The following is a 26,951-nucleotide window of genomic DNA, read 5'->3' as shown; positions in this document are numbered from 1 at the left end:
ATAACACAGACGATGGACTTTAACACACAGTATGTTTGAGTTGAAAAGAACCTTGGAGACTACCTGTGCCTCATATTTTTAACCTGAACTCTGTAAACTTGTTTTTGTTGTTTTTTAAAAATATATTTAAATATTAGTATTTAATATAGTTGGTTTCCTTTGTAATCCCATGTATTTTATTTTGTGCATTTAAAAAAATTCTTCTGAGAAAGGGTCCATGGGCTTCACCAGACTGCCCAAGGGGTTCAGGACATAAGTTTAAGAACCCCTGATTTAGGTCAACATTCTGATTTGACAGTAAAGGAAACCGAGGCCTGAAGAGACTAAATGACTTACTATAAGGTCACATAGGAAGTTAGAGTCAGAGCTGGGAATATAACACAGGTCTCTCAACTACCCAGCTCCACTATCACCATAAAGTAAGTTGAAGGCACTTCAAGTATAAGTAGCAAATAGGTCCTTAGACTGAACAGGAGATGCAGAAGCAGTCAGTGCTTAGGACCTACTCAGCACTAGGGTTGATTCCTTGCTCTGGGGATGATGCTACTGGGCAATACTGAGAGAGAATCTTCTCACAGGTGGTTGAAAAGGCTCTCTGTTGGGCAATTCCATCATCAGGTTTCACTAGTTCTTCTGTAGGCCATCTGGTCTAAATGATCCAGGCAAGGCCCATGGCCATGGGCCATCCTAATGTACCATCTGCTTTTGTCATGGAGACACACCAATGTTTTCCAAACTCTCTCATCACTTGTCCACAGGTTCCACATGGTGCAACAAATTCATTCTCCAAATTACTGGTAGTAGGAATGGCCCAGAACCCTTTGTGGCCTTCCTAGATGACCTTCTGAATGGCAGTGCATTCTGCACAGGTGCTGCTGAGTAAGAAGCATTTTCTATGTTGCACCCTAAAAAAGTTTTCCTGTCCAGAGTCAGGAGAACTGCCCCCACTGGGAAGTTACTGTAGGGACAGTAGGCGAACTCTTTGGCTTCTTGGCCCTTGTAAAGGAGCTGTTCCATCTGAGCTGGATCTAAAGGCTCCTGAGTGCTTAGGCAGGGGGCCAGACCAATGGGCACTTGAGCCATGACCTTGACCCTGAGGAGCTCTTCTCTCAGGGCAGCAACAGGCAGAGAGCAGGCAAGCAGTAGCCAACAATAATAATTTTTTTAAAAAAAGATCTACAATGGTTCCTCATTGCCCATAGGACTGGAGAGATGGATAGGTAGTACTCTAGTAACCATATAATCCAACTCATACTTGAAAGGAATTCTAATAATAACATACCCCAAAAAGGCTGTTCAGTTTCTGTTTGAAAATTCCCATAAAGGGAAAATCCATCACCTTCTATTACAGCCTCTTCCACTTGGCCAGCTTTCATGTTTCATGCTTGAATTTTCCTTACAACGTTGCTGTTACTGTGTACAATGATTGCTCAGTTCTCACTTCACTTTGCATCAGCTAATATAGGTCATGTCATGGCTTTGTTTTTTTTTCTTTAAATCACCTCTCTCATCATTTCTTACAGCACAATAAGTCTCCATCACAATCATTTGCCACAACTTGTTCAGTCATTCCTCAATTGATAAGCATCTCCTCAACATCCAGTTCTTTGCTACCAGAAAAAGAGCTACTTTAAATGTTTTTGTACAAGTAGGTCCTTTTCCTTTTCCTTTCATCTCTTTGGGATGTGGATATAGAGGTGGTATTGCTGGGACAAAGGGTGTGCACAATTTTGTAGCCCTTTGGGCATGTTTCCAAGTTGTTCTCTAGAATGGTTGGATCAATTTGCAACTTCACCAACAGTGCATCATTGTATGTATTTTGCTTCATCCCTTCCAACGTTTGTCATTTCTAATAAGTATGAGGTGGTACCTCAGAGGCATTTTAATTTGCCTTTCTCTAATCAATGGTGATTTAGAATGTTTTTATCATATAAATATAGTTTTAATTTCTTCCTCTGAAACTGCCCATTCATAGTTTTTAACCACTTATCAATTGGGGGATGGGTTTTATTTTTATAAATTTGACTCAGCTCTTTATAAAATTTGAGAAATGAAGCCTTTATCAGAGAAACTTGCTGCAAAATTTTTCAATATTATTTCATTCAGTCAAATATAATTTCTCTGATTATCTCTTTTAATTAGGTCTATTTTTGTTTTTACATCATCTGAGATCATGATTGCTATGCCTGCCTTTTTTTTTTAACTTCAGTTGAAGTATAATAGATTCTGTTCCAGCCCTTTATTTTAATTCTGTGTGTATCTTTCTGTTTCAAATGTAAAGAACAAATTTTTGGATTCTGGTTTCTAATCCATTCTGCTATCTGCTTCCATTTAATGGGTGAGTTCATCCCATTCACATTCACAGTTATGATTACTAACTGTGTATTTCCCTCCAGCCTATTTTCTCCTATTATCATTCTCTCCTTTTAATCCTTTCCTTCCTCAAAAGTCTATTTTGCTTCTGATCACGGCCTCCCTTAATCTGCCCTCCCTTTAATCACATCTCCCCACATCTCATTCCATTCCCTTTCTATTTCCCTATTGGGTAAGATAGATGTCTATACCCACCTGAGTGTGTACATATATTCTTCCCTCTTTGAACCAACTTGGATGAGAATGAGATTTGAACATTGCCTACCAACCCCTCCCCCATTTTCCCTTTCACTATTAAAGTTCTTCCTTGCACACCTCTTTCATACTCTTACTCCCTTCTTAACTCTCTGTAGTCTGACTCACAATCTCTTTATTCAACTTAAATAGCTCTCTCTGAAGTTACCAACAACCTCTTAATTGCCAAATTTAATGGCCTGTTTTTAATCTTCATCCTTCATGACATCTCTTTGACACTGTTGATCACTCCCCCCTTCTCCCTGATGCCCTATTCTCTCCAGTTTTTGTGACGCCACTCTCTCCTGACTCTCCTCCACCCTATCTGACCCATCCTTCTCAGTCTACTTAGCTGGATCTTCATCCATCATTCTCCACCCACCTGAGTATTCCCTAGGACTCTGTCCTAGGTCCTCTTTTCTTCCCCTTCTCTGCGACTTTGATAGGTGATTTCAACAGTTCCCTTGAACTCATTGCTATGCTGATGATTCTAAAATATATTGATCCAACACTAACATGTCTCCTGCCCCCCAGTTTTGCATCTCTGCCTATTGGACATCTCAAACCATATGTCCTGTAGACATTTTAAGCTTAACATGTCCAAAACTGAATTCACAATCTTTCTTCTCTCTCTACAACTTCCCATGGGTACCATCACCCTCTCAGGCTCTCAGGATAACTACCTAGGTTTAATTCCTCCACTCTTCACTCTCTATCAATCCCCATATCTCATCATTTCTACTTTCTTAATATCTCTCCTACACACCTCCTTTGCTCCTCTGACACAACTACCATCCTGGTGCAGGCAGACCCTCATCACCTCCTTGACTATTGCACTAGCTTGTTCCTCGATCTTTCTGCCTTAAGTTTCTCCCCATTTTGGTGTATCCTGCACTCACCTCTCAAACTTCCTAAATCACCGGTCTGACTGTCATTCCCTTTGCCCCTTTAAATAACTCCAATAACTTTTAATTGTTTCCAGGATTAAGTACTAAGTTACAATTCTCTGGTTGGCTTTTAAAGTCTTTCATAACCTGGTTCTTTCCTATTCTTTCCAGTCTTCTTACACCTTACATCCCTCCATGGACTCTTTGATCCATTGGTACTGGCTTCCTGACTGTTTCCATGACATTCCATCTCCCAAAGGCACGTATTTTCCCTGTCTGTCTCCTCCTTGCCTGGAAGACTCACCCTCCACATCTCTGCTTCCCGGCTTCCTCCAAGTCTCAGCTAAAGTCCCATCTTCTGCCAAAAACTTTCCCCTACTCTCTCTAAGGTCCGTGCCTTCTCTTTGCTGATCTTCTCCAATTTACTCTCTCTATATATCTTGTTTGTACATGGCTGTTTGCACGTTTGCCTCCCTGAGCAGATTGTAAACTCCTTGAGGGCAGGGACTATTTCCAGAGCTTATCATGGTGCCTGGCATATAGTAGGTGCATAATAAATGGCTGTTGACTGACAAACTCAGGATTCTCTCTGATTGGACAACCCTGTCCTTCCTCCTTTCCCACCAACCCTCTCCATCCCCTCCCCATCAACCAGTCAGTCAGCAGGCATTTACTAAGCTGTGTCTTGAAGGAAATCAGCAGACAGACATGAGGAGGGAAAGAATTCTGGGTATGGGGAACAGTCCAGGAACATTGTGAGACAGAGTCAGGAAATCCATTTGGGGGAGGAGGCCAGTTTAACTGAATTATAGAGTATGTGAAGCATGGGGTATAAGAAGTCAGTAAAGTAGGAAGGGGACAGGTTATGAAGGTCAAATAGAGGATTTTATATTTGATCCTGGAAGTAATAAAGAACCCTTGGGGTTTATTGAATTGGAAGGGGGAGGGGTGATATGGTGACATGGTCAGACCTTTGATTTAGGAAGATCTGTTTGACAGTTGAGTGGAGAATGGATTGGAGTGGGGAAAGGCTTGAGGCAAGGAAATCAAACAGCTGGCTATTCCAATAGAGTGAGATCATGGGGGCCTGCACCAAAATGGAGGCACTGTCAGAGGAGAGAAAGGGGTGTATGGGAAAGAGATTCTACAAAGGTAAAGTTGACAGGCCTTGGTAACAGATTAGATGTGGGGGATGAGTGAGGAGTCAGGGATGACATCTAGGTTTCCATCCTGGGTGACTGGGAGGATGGTGGTACCCTTGACAGTAATAGGAAAATAAGGAAGAGCAGAGAGTTGGGGTTGTGAGAAGTGTGAAGATGAGTTCAGTTTTGGACATGTTGAGTTTAAAATGTCAATTATCCAGTTTGAGATATCCAAGAGGCTCTATTCCCAATGTTTTCATGCCCCTCAAAAACAATCACCTAGGAAGCCTCTTGGCCACACCTAATCATACCTTCCAATGGGAATATTCCATATCTCCCAGAAGGCCTTCCTTCTCCATTTTCACTAGTATCAAACACTCCTAGTTCAAACACAGGAGTCCTGGAAAACCAAATCTGCCCTCTGACCTGGGAAGTATGTGTGTGTGTGTATGTGTGAGAGAGAGAGAGAGGAGAGAGAGAGAGAGAGAGAGAGAGAGAGAGAGAGAGAGAGAGAGAGAGAGAGAGAGAGAGAGAGAGAGAGAGAGAATTGTATGTGTGTGACAGAATGAGAGACAAAGAGACAGAAGGGAAGACAGATAAGAGAGAGGCAAAGACAAACAGAGAGACAGACAGACACACACAGATAGGGAGAGAGGCAAAGATAGAGACAGAAGACAGAGACAGAGAGATTATATATGTGTATGACAGATACATAGATTGAGAGATGGAAAGAGACCGAGGGAGGAAGACAGAGAGATAAGAGAGGTAGTGAAACCAAGAGCATTAGAGAGTCATAGAAGAGTGAGACAGACAGAGAGAGGTCACCTGAATGGCATCAGAACTGGAGGCTTTGGGAATCAGGTGAAGGCACTGGGGGTGTTTATCTTGTAGGAGAGAAGATTCCAGGGAACATGAGAGTGGGTCTTCAAGTTTTTCAGAAACACTTGGGGAATACAGGAAAGATGGATTAGTCTTGTCGAGCCTGGCTGCAGAGGGCAGATCAAGAAACAATGGGCAGAATACAGAGAGCCACAGATCCAGGATTACTTTTAGGAAAAAATCCCTAACAATGAGAGATGTCAAAAGATGGAATGGGCTGCCACCAAGGGAGGTAGTGAGCTCCCTGTTGACTGGATTTGTTGGAAACTAGTGGAGAGTCTTGTTCAAGGAGAGGGTTGGACTAGGGGTCCCTGAGGTGCCTCCACCTTGGAGTTCCAAGGATTGCATGAATCTTCCCTCTGTTCATCATTTTTTAACCTGCACATGAGGATCAGCTCTTACCCCAGATCTTCTAGAGCTCTGGACAGACACTCAAGGCTGATGACTCCTGTTCAGAGATGGAACCAACATGCAGTGATGAGGGCTGTGTCCCAGACACCAGTACTCAAAGGGTATAATTTCTTTATGATCCCTAGGTCCAGGGCTCCCATCCTGCCCCTGAGGAGTACCACTGAGATCATGCAGACTGTCCTGCTCCCTCTACTCCTCCCTGCCATGTACCTAACCTAAGGAACCATTCCAAGGACATGATCAGTGCAGAGTCAGCTTGGGGTGGGGTTGGGGAGAGCAGCATTGAAGACAGCTCATTACTGGCCATAAATGAACAGTCCCACTCCACCCCATGTAGATTCAGACTTCTAGTCTTTCCCTTCCCTTTCTACCACACCATTTGCGAGTCTTCTCTCATTCTGGTATGGTGTAAAGACCTATGGATCCAGGATTAGAGGGCATGGGTTTTATTTCTAACCTTGTCACATATATTTGGAGCCCCTATCTGGGCTTCAGTTTCCTCATCTCTAAAATGGGGATGGGGTTGGAGTAGATGACCTCTGGGATCCCTTCTGACTCTAAACCCATGATCCCAGACATCTTCCTCTCAGTTTCCTTCTGTCCTACTATGCGCTCACTGAAACACAATTTTCTCCAGAAGACTCCATATCTGTCAGCCCCTTCTCCGAAACTGGCTGCTCTCTTGGCTCCTGATAAGATGGGTCAGCAAGAGGAGTAGACCCCCACTGCCCCTTTCAGCCCCTCCCTCTGCTCCTTGAATGTCCATTTCATAGACCCTCCAGGTCACTCACCTCCCCCCCCCCAACTCAGTTCCATGCCAGCCTTTGCTGGTCCCAAACATTATGGTCTCCTAATTCCTCAACTTCCTCTACTCCCTAAACCTCTGTTGAATTTAAGATGCTAATTCTCCAGTTCGAGATGTCCAAGAGGCACTGTTTCCAATGTACCCATGCCCCTCACCTTAAGTCTTTTCCATCCCCTCAAAAACAATCACCCAGGAAGTCTCTTGGCCACACCCAATCATGCCTTCCCAGGGGAAGCTCCATATCTCCTAGAAGGCCTTCCTTCTCCATTTTCACTAGTATCAAACCGTTGGATGCACCTGGCCCATGGGCAGCAGAGGTCATAATTTAGTGTCTCCTCCTTCCCACTCTGCCCTTCCTCCTAGTTCACCTCTCCCTCCTAGTTCACCTGTCCCCCAAATGAATTTGTTCCAGGAGGACAATCTCCACCTTTGGATTTGTCTTTCCTTCTTCTTTACTAGCTGGGGTAGTGGGGGGAGCTCAAGATCTTGAGGAGGAAAATGAGTCAGCCTGCTCAATTCTGACTAAATGAAGAAGGAGGTTATAAGAAGAGCCTGTAGTATAGGCTTCTAATCAAATACAGACAGAGGCTCTGGTCAGGCTGTATCCCAGCTGACCAAACCCATCTAGCCTCTAGAACTTTCTCGGTCTCTTCACCCCCAGAAATTCTCTGAGTCCTTTAGGGTCCTCCAGGGGCTCAACATTGGGCATGAACCCCAACCAGGAACCACTCTGGGTGGGGGGAAGGGATGATTTAGCAGAGGGAACAGCCCCCTGTCCCCATTCTGGAGCTGTCCTGGGGACCCTCTGACCATATGTCTCACCAATGCTGAGATAGAGCCTAGGACAAGAAGAACCCTAGGGCCCTGATGACTGGAGTCCTGGGATCTGCAGAAGGGTTTGGGAGGGGTGAGGAAAGGCCACCTACCTGCTGCTGCCCCATCTCAGTGGGTGCATCTCCTCTTGGCCTCCCTCTGAGGGAACCTTACTGCCCCGTGCTGTCAGGCTGCAACAACCCATCTTCTGCCCCGAAAGCTGGGAATTCCCAGGGAGCCTGACCCGCCTGGGTCGTGGGAACCCTTGTCACGGGGTCAGAAGAGCATGAGAAAGTGCAGGTAAGAGGAAGTCTGAGCTCAGAGTCTAGAACAAGTGAAAGCCACAAAATGAAAGCATTTCCTCTTTGTGTGGGACCCTCTCCTCCCCCACCTCCCCCCATTGCTATAGGGCTCAGGCTAGCCCATCTCTCTGAGGCTTCTTCCGGTGCAGTTACCTGGGGCATGCGCCAGAGGCGATAGGACTTCATTTACTTGGCCCAGAAGAGGGCAGAACTGGGATTCATGGGCACATACCCCAAGGAGGGCTCAGTCAGAAACTGAGACTCTGGGAAAATCACATCATTTCTCAGTTTCCACATCTGCAAAATGGGGGGATTGGTCTATACAGCCTCGAAGGTCCCTTCCAGCTCTAAATCTATGCTACTCTGAGCATAGCGATATTGAGAGTAAGTAGCAAAGCTCTAGGAAGAAAGTGAGTGCTCATCAACTGGGGAACAGCTGGGCAGAGAGTGGTGTCTGACTGCAATGGGATGCTGACTCAGCTCTAAGACAGGACACATTGGAAGAATTCCGAGAAGAGTGCTAACTCTTATATGAACTGATGCCAAGTGAATTAAGCAGGACCAGAAAACAACACATAAAGACCTGTGTAGTATCCAATGGTGACTGGAGAGGGGATGGGAGACTGTGTCTCCTGCTTCTTAATAGACCATAGACCAGTCAGTCAACAGGCATTTAAGTGTCTACTATGTGCCAAACACTGCACTAAGCCCTGGGAATGCAAAGAAAGGGAAAAGACAGTTCTTGTCCTCAAGATGCTCACAGGCTCATGGGTGGGAGGAGAGAGAGAACATACAAATAACCATGTACATGTAAGATACGTACACAAGATAGAGGGAAGGCATTAGAGTTAAAGGTGATTAGGAAAGGCTTCCTGTGGAAGGGAGAATTTTAACTGGGACTTAAAAATGGGAGCTGGAGATGAGGAGGAGGAAGAGTACTTCAGACACGGGCGGACAGCCAATCAGGAGATGGATAGAGTGTCGTCTGCAAAGGCAGCAAGATCAGAGTCATTGGACTGAAGAGTGTGTGGGTGGAGTAAAGTTTAAGTAGATTAGAAAGGAGAAGGTGACCAGGCTGTGATGGGATTGGGCAGAAAAGATGTAGGCATATGTAAAGGGTGATGACTTTGTGAATCGGGAGAAGGCCTGTATGAGTTATATTGTGATGGAAACATGACAGAAATAACATCAGATTGAGTATGTGGGATGGGTGAGAGTGAGTGAGGAGTCCAGGGTGCAAGCCTGAATGACTAGGACTCCCAAGAACGTTGGGAAGAAGGGAGAGCTGGAGGAGGGGAGGGGTAATGCATTCCGCTTTGGACGTGAGATGTCTATGGGATATCCAGTTTAGGATGTCCAAAAGGTAGTTGAAGATGTGTGATTATGACTCAAAGGCAGCTAGGTGGTGCCATGGTGCATAGAACACTGAGCTTGGAGTCAGGAAGACTCATCTTCCCAAGTTCAAATCTGGCCTCAGACACTTACTAGTTATGTGACCCTAGGCAAGTCACTTAACCCTCTTTGCCTCAGTTTGCTCATCCGAAAAATTATCTGGAGAAGGAAATGGCCAACCACTCCTGTGCCTTTGCCAGGAAATTCCCAAATGGGGTCACAAAGAGTTGGACAAGACTGAAAACGATTGAACCACAACAGTTCATGGAGGGGAGTAAAATGTAAGACTGGAAAGATAGGAAGGGGTCAGGTTAATAAAGGCGGTTATGAAGACTTTTAAAAGTCAAACTAAGGATTTTGTATTTAATTCTGAAGCTAAGAGGGAGCCAATGGAGCTTATTGGGATGGGGGTGGCAATGTGGTCAGACCTACAGAGAATCTCATCATGAAAACCTAGAGAGGAAAGAGCATCCAGAAATGATGTGGGTGATCAAGGCTACAAACAGCCAAAAAGGATGAAGGTGGAAGGATGAAGACCATTGGACTGGGAGATTATGAGGTTGCTGGTAACTTTGGACAGAGCAGTGTTGGGAGTCAGATTGAACACTTGACTATAAGCTTGGAAGTAGGTACAAACTTTCAGACATGGCCAATTAATGTTTTGTTTTTACTCACAGAACTAATTTCTTATTAGAGGGTTTGGGGGGAGGGGGGACTCATTGGGAAGTCGCAGTGAATTTTTTTATTATGATAGAATATCAAAACATAGGATTTTTTTTTAAAGAAACTAAGCCTAAGTGAGGGGTTGGGACAGTAGTAATCACTTTTTCCCCTGTCTGTCCCCAGGTTACTTCTAAGATCAGATTTTCAGGTGGATGAGGGTATGGTCTGAGGCCATGTTTGAAGCTGACTGTGGCAAATAAAAATAACTTCAAGAGACAAAAGTTTTGGGGGTAATTTTATAATCGGTTTTATCAATCACAACCAGCACATGATTGACAAAAATGGATCATTATCCTCTCAGTGATCAAAGAAGCAAGGCCCCTTCTTGAGGCTTATATGCTCCTGGAAGAGAGATGTTCCAGTTCTGATTAGTTAACAATTAATAATTGATGGACTTTATACAGAGAATCGGGTCACCTCCAATGAGGGACTGAGAGTGACACCATGTCATTCATGGACAGAGAGACCCAGACCAGCCCCAGCCTTGGACAATCTAAACAAAAGGGTCTATCTCCACCCTAGCTTGATTGAGTGGAATTCACCTTAGGCTAGAGAACCCTAGAAAGTTTGGGTGGGATCTGACCAAGCTGGAGAAGAGTTAATTCAATGGTCTTCAAGAGGATGAACTTTGAGATGCCTGTAGAAAAAGGGGGAACTCTAGATCTCCCCAAATCATTAGATATTAACAATCATTCCTCTCCTGGCAATATCTCAGGCAACCATTGCATTCTGCCCTCTGCCCTCTGGAAGAGACAGATCTCAGCCTTATAGATTTGGAGCTGGGTCACAGAAATGACCTCATCCAACCCTCTTTTATAGATGAGCAAACAGAGGCCCTGAGAATTTCAGCAAGGTCACACAGGTAAGCACTTACAACACCCTTCCCTCTTTCCTTCTCAGAAAACTTCCAACCACAAAACCAATCCCTCCAGCTATGAATGGTGGGAGGGTAGGGATGGGAGCATCTCTAGAGGGCTTTACCATTGACAAAAATCTTCTCTATGGGGGACATCTTAGAATGTTGACAGCGCTCAGCCTGGAGGCAAAAGACCTCTCTGTCCATCTGCAGGTCAGAGATCAAGAGGGGGAAGGAAACTTAAGAAGTTTCTTCAAGTCCAATTCCTTCATTTTACAGATGAGGAAACTGAGGCCCAGAGAGAGGCAGTGATGAGATCATCTCCTACAAAAAGCACTGAAGGCCAACCACAGATCAGAGACAGGGCCTTAAGAGGCCGAAACCCTAATGCTTTACAGAAGAGGAAACTGAGAACTGGATAAATTAAGCAAACCAAGATTTGAATCCAGGTCCAGAACCTTCAAATCCACTGTGCCTTTCCTTTATATCCTGTCACTAGGCCCTGTCATACCTTCTGTTGACTTTATTTTTCATATTTTGAAATGTTAAAATTTACTTTTTAGAAATATTAAAATTTATATTTTAAGTTTTAATATATTTTATTACTATGAATATATTTTAAATTTATTATTTATATTGTTCATAACTTATTTAAAACTTTTTAAATTAACAAGCAATTATTCCCTGCCACCACTGAGAAAGAAAAACAAAGCCCTTGTAATCAATATGTATAGTTCAATAAAACAGACTACCCCATTGAAGGCCTTGTAATATTTTGTGGATATCAATACGCTTGTTTTCTCCCCTCCAAAGCACATAACTTGTCTCCTTTTCCGACTATAGAATCTTTTGTGTCCATTTTAAAGATAAGGAAACTGAGGTTCAGAGAGGTAAGTGACTTGACTGGTGCCATACACTTCTCTGATGTTCTGAAGACTAGACTTCAAGACCCCTAATTAGGGCCTCTGGGGTCAAAGGACCCAAGTTCAAATACAGCCTCTAATCTTATTTCCTATGTGACTGTTAACCTTGGGCCTTACTTTCTTCATCTGTAAAATGAGTGGGTTGTACTAGATGTTCCCTAAGCCTGAGGGGCTTATACAGATGTAGGCTCTGGGCCGAACTAGCTATCTTGCCTTTGTGGGAGGTGGGAGGGACTCCCTTCATCTTCTGTTTCTGAATCATCTGCTATTTTGGTTGAACCTAGAATGAGACAGGGCATCCTTGTCTCCTACTGTGAGACCCAGGAGAGTTGGAAGAACACTGATGGGTGGTGGGTGGGGTGGCAGGAGCCAGGGGCTGGAGGAAAGTCATCTGTCTCAGTACTGGTGGGAGCTCAGGAGGATTCTAGGGGCCAACCAGGACAGAAACCACCATCCTCTCCTGAGTTATTACACATGTATATTATACATACACATATATACATATTGTACGTATATACACATCTATTATATACATGCATATACTCATTTTACAGATGAGAAAACTGATCATAGATATATTATATGCTATGTGTGCCCACCTCAGAAAGGGTGCTGTGCTCTTTGAGCAAAACAGAATTGAGACAGCACAAAGTAAACCCAGGATGCACAAATTTAGGATATGGACCCCAAATATTCACATGGACTTTCTGTGCCCAATCTGTGGTAGAGCATTCCAAGCTCGTATTGGTCTGATCTGCCATAGTCGGATACGCTGAAATTTCACTTTATCACGGTGATGTCATTTTGGTCGTCTTCGAAGACGAAGGACAACCACCATTATATATTACATGGATATTATATATCAGATATAGAAAACTGCTATTTATACTCCTCACCCATTCTACATTCTGGCCAATCCTGATCTTCCTAGGTAAGCTTAGGCATCTCCCCTTACTGGAAATGCCCTCCTCATCTCCTCCTCTCTTGCACCCCCAGCTTCTTTTAAAACTTAGCTCAGGGACCACCAACATCTTCTTGCCCCGTACCCCACCCCTGAACTGTGGAAGCAAATTCATGGTTGTCACTGGACTCTCTGAGTCCACAAATGCCCGTGTCTCCACCACCAGCACATATACACCCAAACCTTTGAATTTACTCCAAGTATTTTGGCAAAATGGCCCAATAGAGAGCTGGCCTCAGACCGAGGAAGACCCAGGTCCATGTCCTGTCTCTGACACATAGTGGTTGTGTGACTCTGAAAGTTACTTAATCTCAGTTTCCTTATCTGTAGAAATGGTGATAATAACACCTCCTTTCCAAGATTGTTGCAAAAATCAAATAGTTGTAGAGCTTAGCGCAGTGCTGGGATTGTCACTGCAACTGAGCCCTGTTCTCTGCCCAAATTACTTTGTTTTTATGAACTCATTGCTTACTCCTAAGAGAGTGTAAACTCCAGGGCAAAAACGATTTTTGCCCCCAACATCCAGCACAGAGTCCGACTCATAGCAGGCTCTCAGTCTGCATTGAATGTGTAAATGAACACTCAGTAAGGATAGTAACCATGGCTGTTTAGTGAAGGACTCATCCCAGAATTCCTTCTGTCCCAAGCTTTCTGATCTTCCCCAAGAGCCCCCTGGCCTTGGCATGCCTCCAATCCTCCAACTGAGCAGGGGCTACCACATTCCATCCATGATTCCAACCCCCAGGCCTCTGGCACACTCTCAGCCTACCCTTCCACCCACCGATGCTCCCATCCTAGTACATCCCAAAGCTTTTGACCCTATCAGCAGAAGTCAAGGACACACAGCCTGCTTCCTCACCCCAAACCTCTACTCTGCAGCTGCATGATGAGTTCTGGAACAGAAACTTCCTCTCCATCAACCAGTTCCATATCTCAATATATGCCCCCCACCCCAGAGTTCCAAATACTTCTGATCCTGCCCCCACCACCTCTGATCCCAAAGCTCAAAAGTCACTGAAGCCCCAATACACCCCGGTTTCTCTCATTCTCCCAGCACTACCATTCAACACAACTTTGTTCTCATTGTTATACCCCCTTCTGAGCCCATCCCATGACTCCATCTGTGAATACTCTGTTGGCTGAATGCCAGTCTCGCTCCCCACGTTTATCCTTTCATGTCTCCCCTGTATCCCATCATCCCCCAGACTTCCCCAAGACCCACTCCTGCTCTGCTGTCCTGTCTGGCCCAGAGCCACCACTGGCTGGGGGACTGGTATTGGGAAAGTGTGGCGGGGTGGGCCATGGGCAGGGAGTGGGGCAGGAGAGTCAATGATTAATGGGTTTGTAGCAAAGTAATTTTTATAAATTGGTCAGCCTAGAAAAGGGTGAGATACGTACGTCACAGATGTGGGTATATGGGCCTTTATGGAAGCACTCTGTACACGCCAATGCCCCCAGGTAGAGCTATGAACCACGGTAGCCCACGTCCTTGCGTTCGTACTCAGGGAGGCCCAGGAAGGAATCAAGGGTGGCATCCTGGACCTCGGAAGGGTTGGGGGTATCAAAGGGGGGAATGGGCTCTGAAGGGAAGCTCAGAGACAGCATTCGGGATGGATAGAGAGGCAAGAAGAGGTCATTGGTTGCCATTAGGGGTGTCTCCATCTCCAGAGCTCCCTGGAACCAGAAGTCAGGGGAGTTTGAGGCTAGTGGCCGGAGGAGAGTGAACACGTGGCTTGGAGGGTCAGGAACCACCTCAGGCTCCTCAGACAAGGTGCTGGGGGGAGGCTGGGCCTGGATGAGGTCCTGGCTTGGGGGCTGGGACTGGCACTTCACTATGGAGCTTGGGCTGAGGAGATGCAAGGCAGACTTGGGGTGAATAGGTCCTGGGGGGCCCAAAAGGCCCGTTCGCTTCAGAGAGGCCCTGGATGGCTCTAACTTCTTCGAAGACCTGTCTGCAGCCTTGGCTGAGCTGGAGCCTGTGGTGGACGACAGCAGGGTCATGGCTTGGCAGGACGACTCACAACTCAGCTTCAGAGGCCGTATTGGGCTTCTTAAGTAGACAGACCGGGGCCACAGGTCATCCTCGCCGCTGTGCAAAAGTACAAAATTGCGCTGGCTCAGCAGAGGAAGCATCTTTTCTGTTCGGAGGCTCTTGTGGAAGGTCTCCAGAGCGAGATCTGCAATGGGAGATGTGGAAGCTTGGACCCCTCAGATCGGGGTCTGACAGCTTTTATATGGAGCTCCAGAGACAGAGGGTCAAATATAGGTTTGGAATTTGAACTAGAAGACCACAGACCTTCACTTATGGAACAAACAGCCACATGCCTGTATATCTGGATTTTAGGACAGAGAATTTCAAACCTTTGCACTTAGACCTAGAGTTCCCAAATACTCATAGCCTGGGAATTGCAATGGGGAAAGAGGTGAAACCCCAAGTAGGAAGTGAGTAAACCTGAGATGAATGCATGTCCAATTTCCTGTTGTGAGCACAGTCTACCATAAACCGTATTTGGGGGATTTACTAGAGGGGAGACCTGAGGCCCTTACTGAGTTCTGCTGGGCTCTGAGGTGCTGGTCTGAGAGCCCAGGTAGAGATAGGAGTTCCAAAGTTGGGACAGAAGCTTACATGGTGGGAGCAGCTCTCAGCTTTGGATAAAGACAGAGATCAGAGGGAGTCAAGGGTTAGGAAGGAGGTGGGTAATCCCAGAGATTTAGGATTAAAAGGGACCTCAGCAGCTGCTCCCTGACTAAAAGTCACCCTCTCCATTGTCTCTGGCTTCTGACGTCCACTCTCACCACCTCCTGAGGCCCTGCCTTCCGTTTCTGGACAGGTCTCATTGTTAGAAAGTTTTCCTTGACTTCAAACCTAAATCTGCCTCCTTGCAATGTCTCCTCTTTCTTCCTAGTTCTAACAAGTCTGATCCCTTGAAGACATCCATCAGATCCCTAGTAGGGTCTTCTCCAACCTACACATACCCAATTCCTTGACCACTCTTCTCACCTGGCATGGACTAGAGTCCCTTCACCATCCTGATTGTGTTCCACAGGTACCTCTCTCTAATGTCTCAGGGCCCTTCCCGAACCTCATGAGCATAGCATTCTGGCTAAGGTCTGATCAGGGCACAACAGGATCTGACCAGGATTAAGGGCTAAGGGAAACAGAGGAACTTAGAGCTAGGGGGTTAGGGAAAAACAGTTTAAGGCTAAGGAGGTAGGGGAGAAGGCTTCAAGGCTGCAGGTTTAGGGCTAGAGCTAAGATGATCCAGGGGGTTCAGGGTTTGTGGCCAAAGTAGACAGAGAGGTTCAGCACTAGCGTTCAGGGAGGGGAGAGTAGATCACACCTTGGAGCTAAGATGGATAAACTGAGGCTCAGAGCTGGGGCTAACATGAGCTAAGGGACTTAGTGTTTAGGGCTAAAGTAGTCAGAGGATGCCTAGAACTGAGGATTCAGATGGGCAGAGAAGCTCAGAATTCAGAAAGACAAGAAGGGACAGGGGGCTCAGGGTTAAGACAGCCCAGAGGAGATCAGAGCTGAGGACTTTGAGGGTCCTGAACTAAACACAGCGCTCTATATGGGATCTGAAAAAGGCAGAGGACAGTGGGATTGAGGGCTAAGATATAAGCAGAGGAGGGCAGGGCTGGGGGCTTAGGGGAAAACAGCTCAAGACTGAGTACTTAGATGAGCTGATGGGGGCTCAAGTTTTTGGGGAGCAGATGGGAGCTCAGGTTTTTAGGGGGCAGAGAGGATTCAGGGCTTAGCTAGGCAGAGAGGCTCTGAGATCAAGACAGAGAGAGTGGATCAAAACTGGAGGTGAAGGTGGTCAGGAGAGGTTCAGGACTTAGGTAGGGAAGGCAGCACCCAAGGCTGGGTGGGCAGATAGAGCTTAGGGGTTGTCTAGCTAAAGTGATTAGAGATAAGACCTTGCTTGGATTGAAAGGAGGGGCTCTAAAGGAGGGGCCCTGAGCCTTAGAAGGATGGGCCAAGGGAGTAAGAGTTATGGTTGGCAGAGGGATTTCAGGGCTTGGAACTAAAGTATGCAAAGGGGGCTTAAAGCTCAGGCATGTGGAGGGGGCTCAGAGCTAAGGTATGCAGAGGGCACTCAGAACTAACATAGTTAGAAGAACTCATGGTTAGGCCTGAAGGTGGTTGAGTATCTCTTGACTGGGACATCCCTTACCCAAAGTCTCATGGACCACTCTGGGTACAACATCCTTCAGGACCTCACAGTTGGTATGTAGGGCAGGGTTGGAGTTCATTTCCAGCAGCCATACCTGGAAAAAAAAAAGAATATTTTTGTATGCATAGCTCCTGAAAACAGCTTAAGGGATATATAGGGGAAGGAAGTTCAAGGACACTAAAGTTGCTCACTTCCAACTCTAAGTAGGTTTGAAACTAGGAGTCTAGATTCTGTCATCTCCCTCTAGGGCCCTTCTGGGCTATTAGTATAGTGAATTTTTAAAAAATGGACATACAGTCAGAAAGACCTGTACTGAAATCATGCCTCAAATACTTACTAGCTATGTGATCATGGGCAAATCACTTCACTTTCCTCACTCACATCTGTAAAATGGGTATATCTCATCATTTGATATTCACATATATGCAATACACATATATGTATACATACGGGCAGCTAGGTGTCACAGCGGATAGAATGCTGGGCCTGGAGTCAGGAAGATGAGTCTTCCTGAGTTCAAATCTGACCTCAAACACTCACTAGCTGCATGATGCTAAGCAAGTCACTTAACCCTGTTTGCCTCAGTTTCCTCATGTGTAAAATGAGCTGAGAAGGAAATGCCAAACCACTCCAGTATCTTTGCCAAGAAAACCCCAAATGGAATCATATGTATACACATATGTATACATATGCATATATACAGGTATTGTGTACATGCACATATACATATCTGAGTGACCATTAACAAGTTCATTTCCTTTAGACTTAAATCTGTAAAACTGACATACTTCATTATATGTATATATATGTATATCTATGTATGTATGTATGTATGTATGTAAGTAACATATATCCAGCAGCTAGGGGATACAGTAGATAGAGTACCAGACCTGAAGTCAGGAAGCCTCATCTTCCTGAGTTCAAATGCAGCTTCAAACACTTACTAGCTGTGTGACCCTGAGCAAGTCACTTAACCCTGCTTGCCTCAGTTTCCTCATCTGGAAATTGAGCTGGAGAAGGAAACTGCAAAACCATTCCAGTATCTCTGCCAAGAAAACCCCAAAGGGGGTCATAAAGAGTCAGACATGACTGAATCGACTCGATGACAGTATACTACATGTATGCATTCTATATTGCACACACGTATGCACTCACACTATATACCCTAAAATGCATTTGTGTGTGCACATATACATTGTGTGCATGTATACGTTGTGGGTGTATATATATACATGTATACTTAGCCCTTGCCACATAGGCTCCTTGCGAGAATTAAAACAGATAATACATAAAATACTTTGCAAACTTCACAATCACATACTAGAGCTAGAAGGGACCTTTGAAACCATGTAGTCCACCCTGGCCATTTTCTTATTTTTAAAAAAAATATATTTTTGAGATCTTTTGTTTTCATACCATCTTCATTTTCCAATATAGAGGAAATTGTCTTTCCCACCCTGGCCAGAGAGTCATTTCTTATATCAACTAATTTTTAAAAACCACCAAGAATCCAGTAAAACCAACCAATACATCAACCAAGTCTGACATCATATGTAGTGTTCCACACCCACAGTCCTCCACCCTTGCTAATAAGGGAGGGAGTAGGCATTGTTATGACTCTTCTTTGGGGCCAGGCTGTACTGTTGTTCAGTTGTTTTCAGTTGTGTCCAACTCATCCTGACCCCAGTTGGGGTTTTCTTGGCAGAGATGTTGGAGTGGTTTGCCATTTCCTTCTCCAGCTAATTTGACAGTCAAGGAAACCAAGGCAAACAGAATGAAATGACTTGCCCAGGGTCACACAGCTATTATGTGTCTGAGGTCAAATTTGAACTCAGAAAATTGAGTCTTCCTGATTCTTAGCCCAGTGCTTGATACACTATGGCGCCACCTAGCTGCCCCTAGATACCATAATTTTTCACTTCTTTCTATACCAACTGAGTTGTGGCTTTCTATTCTTCTATGTGGTTGATATCATTGTGTCTTATTTTTCTGTTTCTGTTGACTTTACTCTGTCAGTTTCTTGAAATCTTTCCACATGGCTCTGAATTCCTGATATTTCTCCTTTCTCATAGCCCAGTAATACTCCATCACTTTTCATGTACCACCTTCATTTAGCCATTCCCCAATCGATGGGCATCTACTTTTGTTTCCAGGTCCTTGCTGCCACAAAAAGTGCTACTAGAAGTATTTTGGTATATGTACATGGAATCTTTCTCTTTGTCACTGACCTCTTTGGAGTATATACCTTAGGTCAGAGAGTATGGACATTTTAGTCATTGTCTTAGCCTAATTCCAAACAGTTTTCCAAAATCCAACCTCTTTGTTTTACAGATGAGGAACCTTGAAGGTCACAGAGGTAGAAGTTGGCAATCAATATTTGGACCTAGGTCCTCTGACCCTAGATATATTGCCTTTTCAATAATGCATCTGGCCCCTTTAGGGCTGGGGTAGGTGGGTCAGGCTAAACACCTAACTCCTCTAGGATGGGATTTTTGGAGATCATTTAGTTTGCTTCACTTTACAAATGAAAAAAGGCCAGCTGAATATTCACTCTGCTCTGGCCTCTAGGATCCAGTGAGGGTTAGGGTGGGGTGGATCAGGCTCTGAGAAACCCATGCCACATGAATCACAGACTGTCAGAGTGAGAAGAGGTCCAAGAGACACTTCGAAGACTTCAGATGAGGAAACTGAGGCCCAAGAGAGGAAAATGACTTCCTGAAAGTCACACAGGGGAATCACAAGATCCTAGATCTAGGGTTGGAGGAGTTATCTAATCCAAAACTCTGATTTTATAGCTAAGAAAACTGAGATCCATAGTGACGCAGGTAGTCAAGTGTCCAAAGCAATGACTGAGCTCATGTTCTCTAACTCCCTAGTCTGGCATCCTCAAGTTTGTGGCAGCAGCAGCCTAGAATTCCTGTCTCTGTTCTCCTATCTCTGGAGCTCTTCCTAATGTACTGTGACTTGTACCAGTTCTGAGAGTTGCTAGTGGCCAATGTCAGAACTGACCAGGAAACCTGGCTTTGTTCTAAAAGTTCAGTGCTCCTTTCCAATCCAAGGAGGAAGGACAGCAGGCAATTGAAACACCAACTGGGGAGTGGTTGTGAGACCAGCCCTGGGCTACAACGCAGCTGAGAACCAGGAGCTCCTTTCTACCTGGTCTCACCGAATTGTTACCAGCAGAGGGCACCCCAACCCCGCAGACGATTCCCACTGGCACGCCATCAGATACAGCACATTCTATTTTGTACTGATTTATTTGGGTCTATTTGTCCCATTCCAATTCTCCAATTAAAATGTAGGGTTTTTTGTGGTCAAGGATTATTTTCTGTTTTTTATTTTTATAGCCACCATGCTTAGCACAATTTCTGCTGCAGATGTTTGACAAATGCTTATTGAATGAATGAGAGAAAGAATTTTATAAATATCCTAATCCCAGCCTAGACAGGCCTGGCTAGGGGCTTTGAGGGTAGGCTACTGGCATCTGTTCCTCTGAAGAGTATGGTCACCAGCTAACTGGAATATGGGGCACTACCAGTTTCCGGCTGGATTCACTTCTGAAGTCCTAGGAGGAATACCTCCCCACTACAGTCAGTGGTCATTTCTAGTTATTGATTCCTCACCAGGCCCACGGAGAACATTGCAGGGGTTCTCTTATGCAAAGACTTTTTTTCTCCAGGCTTTCAGTTTAGGGAACTTATTAACATTGAAGAGAGATAGACATGAAGATCTATCATTTTGTCTACCCACAGTAGAGGTGGAAAGGTCTTTAAAGAATCAGACATTCATCCAGTGGCTTAAGTTTTGCAAAATGTTTTAGGCATGTAATCTTGCTTGACTCTTAGAAGGCCATCCCCATCATTTTACAGATTAGAAAACTGAGGCCCAGAGAGGAAGAGATGTGATCCAGGTCATACTTCCCTCCATCTAAGATATACACATATATACGTACATGGGTGTATATATGTGTGCATGTGTGTATATGTGTATATATATAAAGTAGACTAGCCATGTCTTCCAGTTCCCAAGCCAATGACCCTTTCTACTGGTCCTCACACCTTATCAGTGAGCAGAGTTTGTCCAACACTTGTTTCCCTTTTCTCCTTGGGCCTAAGGAAGCATCCTCTTGGACCACAACCTGCAGCCAAGAGGCCTTAGCTCCTATCTGCTTCCTCTCTCCCGTTCTCTCTCAGGAGTAAGTCATCTGGCCTACTAGGTTGGTTTCTTAGAGCACCCTGTACTTGGAGGGTGATGGGATCTCAGCAGATACAGTGATATAGCACAGGTACTCACAATTCAGGCCTATCCCTCACCAGGAGTTTCAGTTCTGCCTCCTGAGGCCCCTGTCCTCCAAGGTATTAACAGGATCAGAGATTTAGAGCTGAAAGGGACCTCAGAGGTCTCACTGAGTTCAACCTTCACATTTTACAGTTGTGACTTTCCCAGGGTCACATAGCTCAGTGATTTCTGAAGTGGGATGAGGATCAGATCTTCAGATTCTCAAGGGAATAACTTTCCTATCCACTGTGATCCAGGCCCTTCTCCCAATCTCTTCCTAAGTTTGCCTTCTCTTTTCTTTCTGGATGCTTCTACTGGACCCCAGATATTAATTCTCCCCTTGACTCTCCCAGTTTCACAGAACTCCCAGCAAGATGTCCTAAAACTACCCTAGAGTTCTCCTGTAACCTCTGGCCTTTGGCCTCCACACTGGTCTCCTCCAGCCCTACTCTTGGCCTTAGCTGGCGTTTATGATGCTTTGAGGTTCTGCAAAAAATGCTTTGCAGATTATATAATACCTACTATGTGCCGGGCATCACACTAACAGCCTTACAAATATGATCTCATTTGATCCTCACAACAACCTTGCCAGGTAAGTGTGATTATTATCCACCCCACCCACCCACCCCATTTTACAGAAGGGGAAACTGAGACTGAGTCTATGTGGTTTGCTCCAGCGTCACACAGTGAGTAAGTCTTTGAGTTAGATTTGAACTCAGGTGTTCCTGACTCTGTAACCAGTGCTCTATGCACAATGCCACCACCTAGGCATCTGTTCCCAGTCTTATTTTCTGACTCTCAGATGCCTAGGTCTTCCTCTTTTGAGAGAGAAAGAGTTCCAGCCTTTGATAGACTTTTACAAACCACACCTATATAGCAGCTTCTCCAGTCTAAAGGCATGCATATCAAGCCTGAAAAGATCTATTCTTTACTTCTACTACTCACTCTCTCCTGTGGGTAACTTTGGGCAAATCATTTCTCCCTAGGCCTCAGTTTTCTTATCTGTAAAATGGGAGGGTTAGACTGACTTCTGAATTCCCTCCCTTCCAGCTAAAAACTTATGATCCTAGGTTCTACAGAGTGGGAGGGTTCCTTCCAGGTGTCTATGATCTGGGCCCGCTAGTTGCTCCCCTCCTAGGATTAGCCAGAATGAAAGGAGTGGGCAAGAGAGTGGGTAGATACAGTCACAGAAGCCTGGTTAGAGCTAGAAAGGACCTTAGAGGTCATTGAATCCACCCCCTTCATTTGACAGATCAAGAAACTGAGGCTCAGTCCAAGGAAGTAATTGGCCCAAGGTCACTCAAGGGCATAGCTCATGAGTCTCCTGGTTTCCAGTCCAAGGTAATATCTCTCTCCTATATTTTCCTGGGGCCAATAAGCTGAGGAACAGGATTTCTCAAGAAGCCCAGGGGAGGCCAAGAGGAAGGCGTATTCTGAAAGCCAAGCCAAGCCAAGCCCCCAGATGGTGCAGGGTCCCTGCTAGGCTCACTAAGACCTTTTAATGAGCCCCCCCGGACTGGTCCCCATGTCTGACACTGGATCTTTCCTTTTCCCCTAGCCAGAAGCACAGCAGGGAGAGAGGGGAGGGGGGTTGGTGGGCCCATGCCCCAAACACAATGGTCCTGGAAACCAGAGCTGGGCCAGCCCCTCACCACCTCAACAAAGCAGGGTATTGTGCTAGCCGGCTCCCTGCTTGGCAGGGCCATGAGCAAAGTCTCTCCCCAGCCAGCGAGACTGACTGCTGCCGCCCCCTCCACCCCTGAAGTTCCCCATGGGAAGCATCCCGTGTGGGGGAGGGCGAAGGCCCAGTTCTGGGTAGAGAGTCAGCCCTCTCTGCTTCCTGTTCCCCCCAAACTCCCCAAACGTAACTTGGCTTTCAATGAAAGGCCTTTCCTTTGTAATGATAATAATAATTAATAATAATACGAAGGTCTGCCATTTATCTGGAACTTTTAAGGTTTGGCCAAAACTCTGCCTGTACTGTCTCATTTAATCCTCACAACAGCCCTGTGGGGGAGGCGTTCTTATTCCCATTTTGGAGAAAACAAATGGAGGCAGGTTAAGTGATTTGCCCAAAGTAATTGAGCTGGTAAATGGGGTGGGGATGGGGGTGGGGATTTGAATTCAAGTCCTTCCTGACTATATTCTTGACTCTAAATCCAGCTGGTTCTCTGTCCTGATGGGACTATGTCTGCAATATTGTGTTCTCTCGGGCTAACAAACCACTGAGCTGCTGTGGAATCCCACCCACCTGCTGCCCAGAAGACACCGGAGATGGTGGGGGAGGGAAAAGAGGAGGAAAGAGGGATGAAATGGAAAGAGGATTGTATTTGGAGTGAGTTCAAGTTCTGACTCTACCAATCACTAACTCTGTGATGAACTGGTCATTTCCCTCCTGAGAGCCTATTTCTTCCTATGTAAGAGGATGGTGATATCCTCTGGGATGACTTCAAAGTCTCCTTTCTTGCTTTCTTTCTATGATCCTATGATATTAGAAGTGGTTTTTGGAAAGGCCAGGAAGCAGCTTCATAGTTAGCTTCTATGGAGGGGAGACTTAGGTGATTGTTCAGGGTTCCAAAGTGCCCCTAACCTCTGCCATTTTCCATCTTCTGGTTTCTATATGCTTCTCTTGGATCCTTCTATCTATCCTTCCTTCCTTCCTTCCTTCCTTCCTTCCTTCCTTCCTTCCTTCCTTCCTTTCTTTCTTCCTTTCTTCCTTCCTTCCTTTCATCTACCCTCCCATCTTCTTTCTTTCCTTCCACTTCCTTCTCTTCCTCCCTCCTCCCTCCTTCCTTCCTTACCATCCCTACAGTCTCTTCCTCTTCCCTCTAAACCCCAGGGGCCCCTTAGGGGAGAACCCACCTTGAAGTTCTCGTCAATGAGGAAGTCACAGCCAATGAGGTCGAAGTAGCCCAGCTTACACTCCAACTTGGACTTCACAGCTAGGAAGCACTGGAGCATGATCTGCTGCATCCGTTTCTGGGCAAGAGGAGAGGGCAAAGAGACGCAGGGCAGAGTCAGGATGGAGCCTGGAAGCATTACCGCTCCCCCTCCTGCTGCCCACTCTCTTCTCTACCTCTCAGAAACCCTGAAGGAACCTCAGGGGCTGTCTAATGCAGCCCCTACCCTCTAGGATGCATTGGACAAGCAGCCTTCAGTTTCCTCATCGGTAAAATGAAGGGAGTGGGACGGCCTTTAAACTAGATTACTCCTTCCAGTAGAATATAAGCCCCCTGAAAGGGGCCCCTATGGACTAGTTTCACATTTGTCTTTAAAGACCTATGTGCCTGGCACATAGTAAGGCCTTTTAATTAATGTTCTCTGTTGACTTGAACACTATGCAGCTGTGCTAGGTGTTATCTGATCTTTGCTTGAAGAATGGCAAAGAGGAAGTATTTGGGGACAGCTGTTTCCCCTCACACCTAGCCTAGAACTCCCTAGTGACTTCTCCTCCCCATTATCCTGAGTTCTGGCCTCTGGGGCCAAGTAGAACAAAACTGATCCCTCTTCGATGTAACCACCCTTCTTTCAGTCTTGAAAACAGCTGACATCTCTCCCCATGAATCCTCTTTTCTCCTGGCCATAAATGTTCCACTTTTTCAACCAATCCTCTTATGAAGGACTTTCTCCACTCCCCTCAACGCTCCTGACTCTGGTCATCTTTCTCAGGTTAATCCTGCTTATCAACAGATTTTTAAAATGTAGAGATTGGAATGAAATACAATACTCCACATGTGGTCTGACCAGGGCAGACAATGGCTGAACCATTAATTCCCTTTTTGTAGATATTCTTTTCTCCTAATATAGCCTGATTGCTCTAATTTTTTCCCCCAAAGTCAAATGTCAAACTGTTGAGTCATGTTTAGTTTTCAGTTCACTAAACCACTTGGTTGGTTGCTTGGTTGTTGCCCTTTGATCTCGAAGAGGACCCAAATGGTGTCACCATGATAAAGTGAAGGAGCGATGATGTCTTTTGATTCATGCATAAATTGGATTTAAGTGGGGCAAAGTTGTATGAAGTCATCAATCTCACTCCTCCAGAGTCATCACAATCCAGTGGCAGGACAGTCAAGATGGCTGGAGATGGCTCAGGATGCAGTAGATGACCTTGGTGTCTTCCATTTCTAACCAAGCTCTAGGCACTCCACGTCACCTGCTTCAGCTGCCTTCATGGCCATTGGAACAAATTGTTCTCATCCGCACATTCCACCAGAGGAAGTCTTCACATGCTTGGGGTAGACACCCTCCTAACTCATCAATGGGTTTGAGACCCCTTGGTAGCCCTCAACCTGTTTTGGTCCGTCTGTTAAAATGGTTTACTGGAGGTGTGGCCACTGCACATGCTACAGCTTCTTGGAGCCACAGGTGAGAGTTGTGTGGCACAGGTGGACCCCAAAGGTGGAAAGAGCCCTGAAAAGGGTGGGCAGCCATCACACCAAAGGTACTGGTGTACTGAACACATCCTATACTCCACACACTAAACCCCCTAGTACTCTTTTAGATAATCAGTTCTCTAGTCGTACCTCCATATCTTGTGCTTGGGACATTGATTTTTTTGAAAGAACATGGAAAACTTTACCTTTATCTCTATGACACGTTCCATCCAATCTGTTTTACTTCCTTGTTGTAGCCCATAGAGATACTTTTTGGACCCTTACTATCATCCAGTATCCTGGCTTTCCCTCTCAGCTTTGGGTCTTCCCCTTTTTCTCCTCCCTCCCTCCCCTTTCCTGCATACCTGCGGAGTCATAAGGTCCTGGACTTATCAGTCTAATTTTCCTCACCCACTCCTTTACTTCTTCTGTGTGCTATGGGGACAGGGGAAAGGCCATACCTCTTCCTTTAAGGAATGAGCTAACCAACTAACATTTATTAAGAACCTACCATGTGCCAGACATTGTGCTAAGTGCTTAGGATACAAAGTAAAGCAAAAACAATCCCCTGCTCTCAAGGAGCTCAGGCTATTGGGAGAGACACAGCATGCAGATAACTAAGTCCAGACAGGGTATAGATAGGACAAACTGGGGAAAGCTTCTTCCAGAAGATGGGGCTATAGCTAAGACTTGGAGGAAGTCAGAGAAACCAGGAGGGAGAGATGGGGAGGGAGAGCATCCCAGACATGGGAGACAGTCGGGGAAAATAACCAGTCAGAAAGTTGAGTGTCTTGTTCTTGGATCTGCCTCCTTTGTGGACTGTTTGGTAGGATTGTGGAGTACATGGAGGCTTAAGGTATAAGAAGACTGAAAAGTAGGAGATTGGGTTGTGATGTGCTTTAAAAACCCAATGGATTTTATAGTTGATCCTGGAGGCAACAGAGAAGACACTGGAGTTTATTGAATAAGGGGTGACATGATCAGAGTGGTGCTTTAGGAAGATTCATTTGACAGCTGAGTGGAGGATGGGATTGAAGTGGGGAGAGACTTGAGACAGGTAGACCCACTGGCAGCCATTGCTGGAGTCTGGTGTGAGGTTATGAGGGTCTGCACTAGATGGGGGTAGTGTCAGAAGAGAGATGGGGGCATTTTACAAGAGATATTCTAAAACAGAAATGCCTGGACTTGACCATTGATTGGATATGGGGGATGAGATGGTAGAGAAAATGAGGAGTCAAGCATGACACTTAGTTGTTGATCCAACACGGCTTCCTCAACCCTCCTAACTGGGTGGCTGCTGTGTCACTCAGATCCTCTCCTCTCTTCCTCCCCCAAGGGCTCTAGGACAAGGCAAGAGGGTGACTCCTTAAAAAGAGGAGCCAAGATGTTTCCATGTACCCCCACTGTATCCCCCTTTTCCT

General features: G+C 45.5%; 2 protein-coding genes across 7 annotated transcripts in view; both read right to left on the bottom strand.

The window, feature by feature from the left end:
* LOC140503990 (probable pleckstrin homology domain-containing family N member 1) overlaps window positions 1–7,867 on the bottom strand; it is a 32,718-nt gene extending 24,851 nt beyond the window's left edge. For 2 of the 3 annotated variants that reach the window (XM_072608443.1, XM_072608445.1), the window contains exon 1: window positions 7,658–7,867. In XM_072608443.1, the coding sequence (XP_072464544.1) occupies window positions 7,658–7,672 (15 nt within the window). In that variant the 5' untranslated portion in view covers window positions 7,673–7,867. Of the gene's footprint in view, window positions 1–5,461; window positions 5,614–7,657 lie in introns of those variants that run through there. The other variant, XM_072608446.1, reaches the window with a different exon arrangement.
* Window positions 7,868–14,107: 6,240 nt separating this feature from the next.
* Window positions 14,108–26,951, bottom strand: part of TTLL10 (tubulin tyrosine ligase like 10) — a 45,307-nt gene continuing 32,463 nt past the window's right edge. For all 4 annotated transcript variants that reach the window (XM_072608441.1, XM_072608439.1, XM_072608440.1 and 1 more), the window contains 3 exons: window positions 24,020–24,136; window positions 16,880–16,973; window positions 14,108–14,878 (listed from right to left, as the gene is read on the bottom strand). In XM_072608441.1, coding sequence (XP_072464542.1) covers window positions 14,166–14,878; window positions 16,880–16,973; window positions 24,020–24,136 — 924 coding nt within the window. In that variant the 3' untranslated portion in view covers window positions 14,108–14,165. The remainder of the gene's footprint in view (window positions 14,879–16,879; window positions 16,974–24,019; window positions 24,137–26,951) is intronic.

This window comes from Notamacropus eugenii, chromosome 5 (assembly GCF_028372415.1).
Source record: "Notamacropus eugenii isolate mMacEug1 chromosome 5, mMacEug1.pri_v2, whole genome shotgun sequence".
NCBI lineage: Eukaryota > Metazoa > Chordata > Mammalia > Diprotodontia > Macropodidae > Notamacropus > Notamacropus eugenii.
The sequence above is the reverse complement of the archived record's forward strand: the minus strand, read 5'-3'. Positions and strand labels throughout refer to the sequence as shown.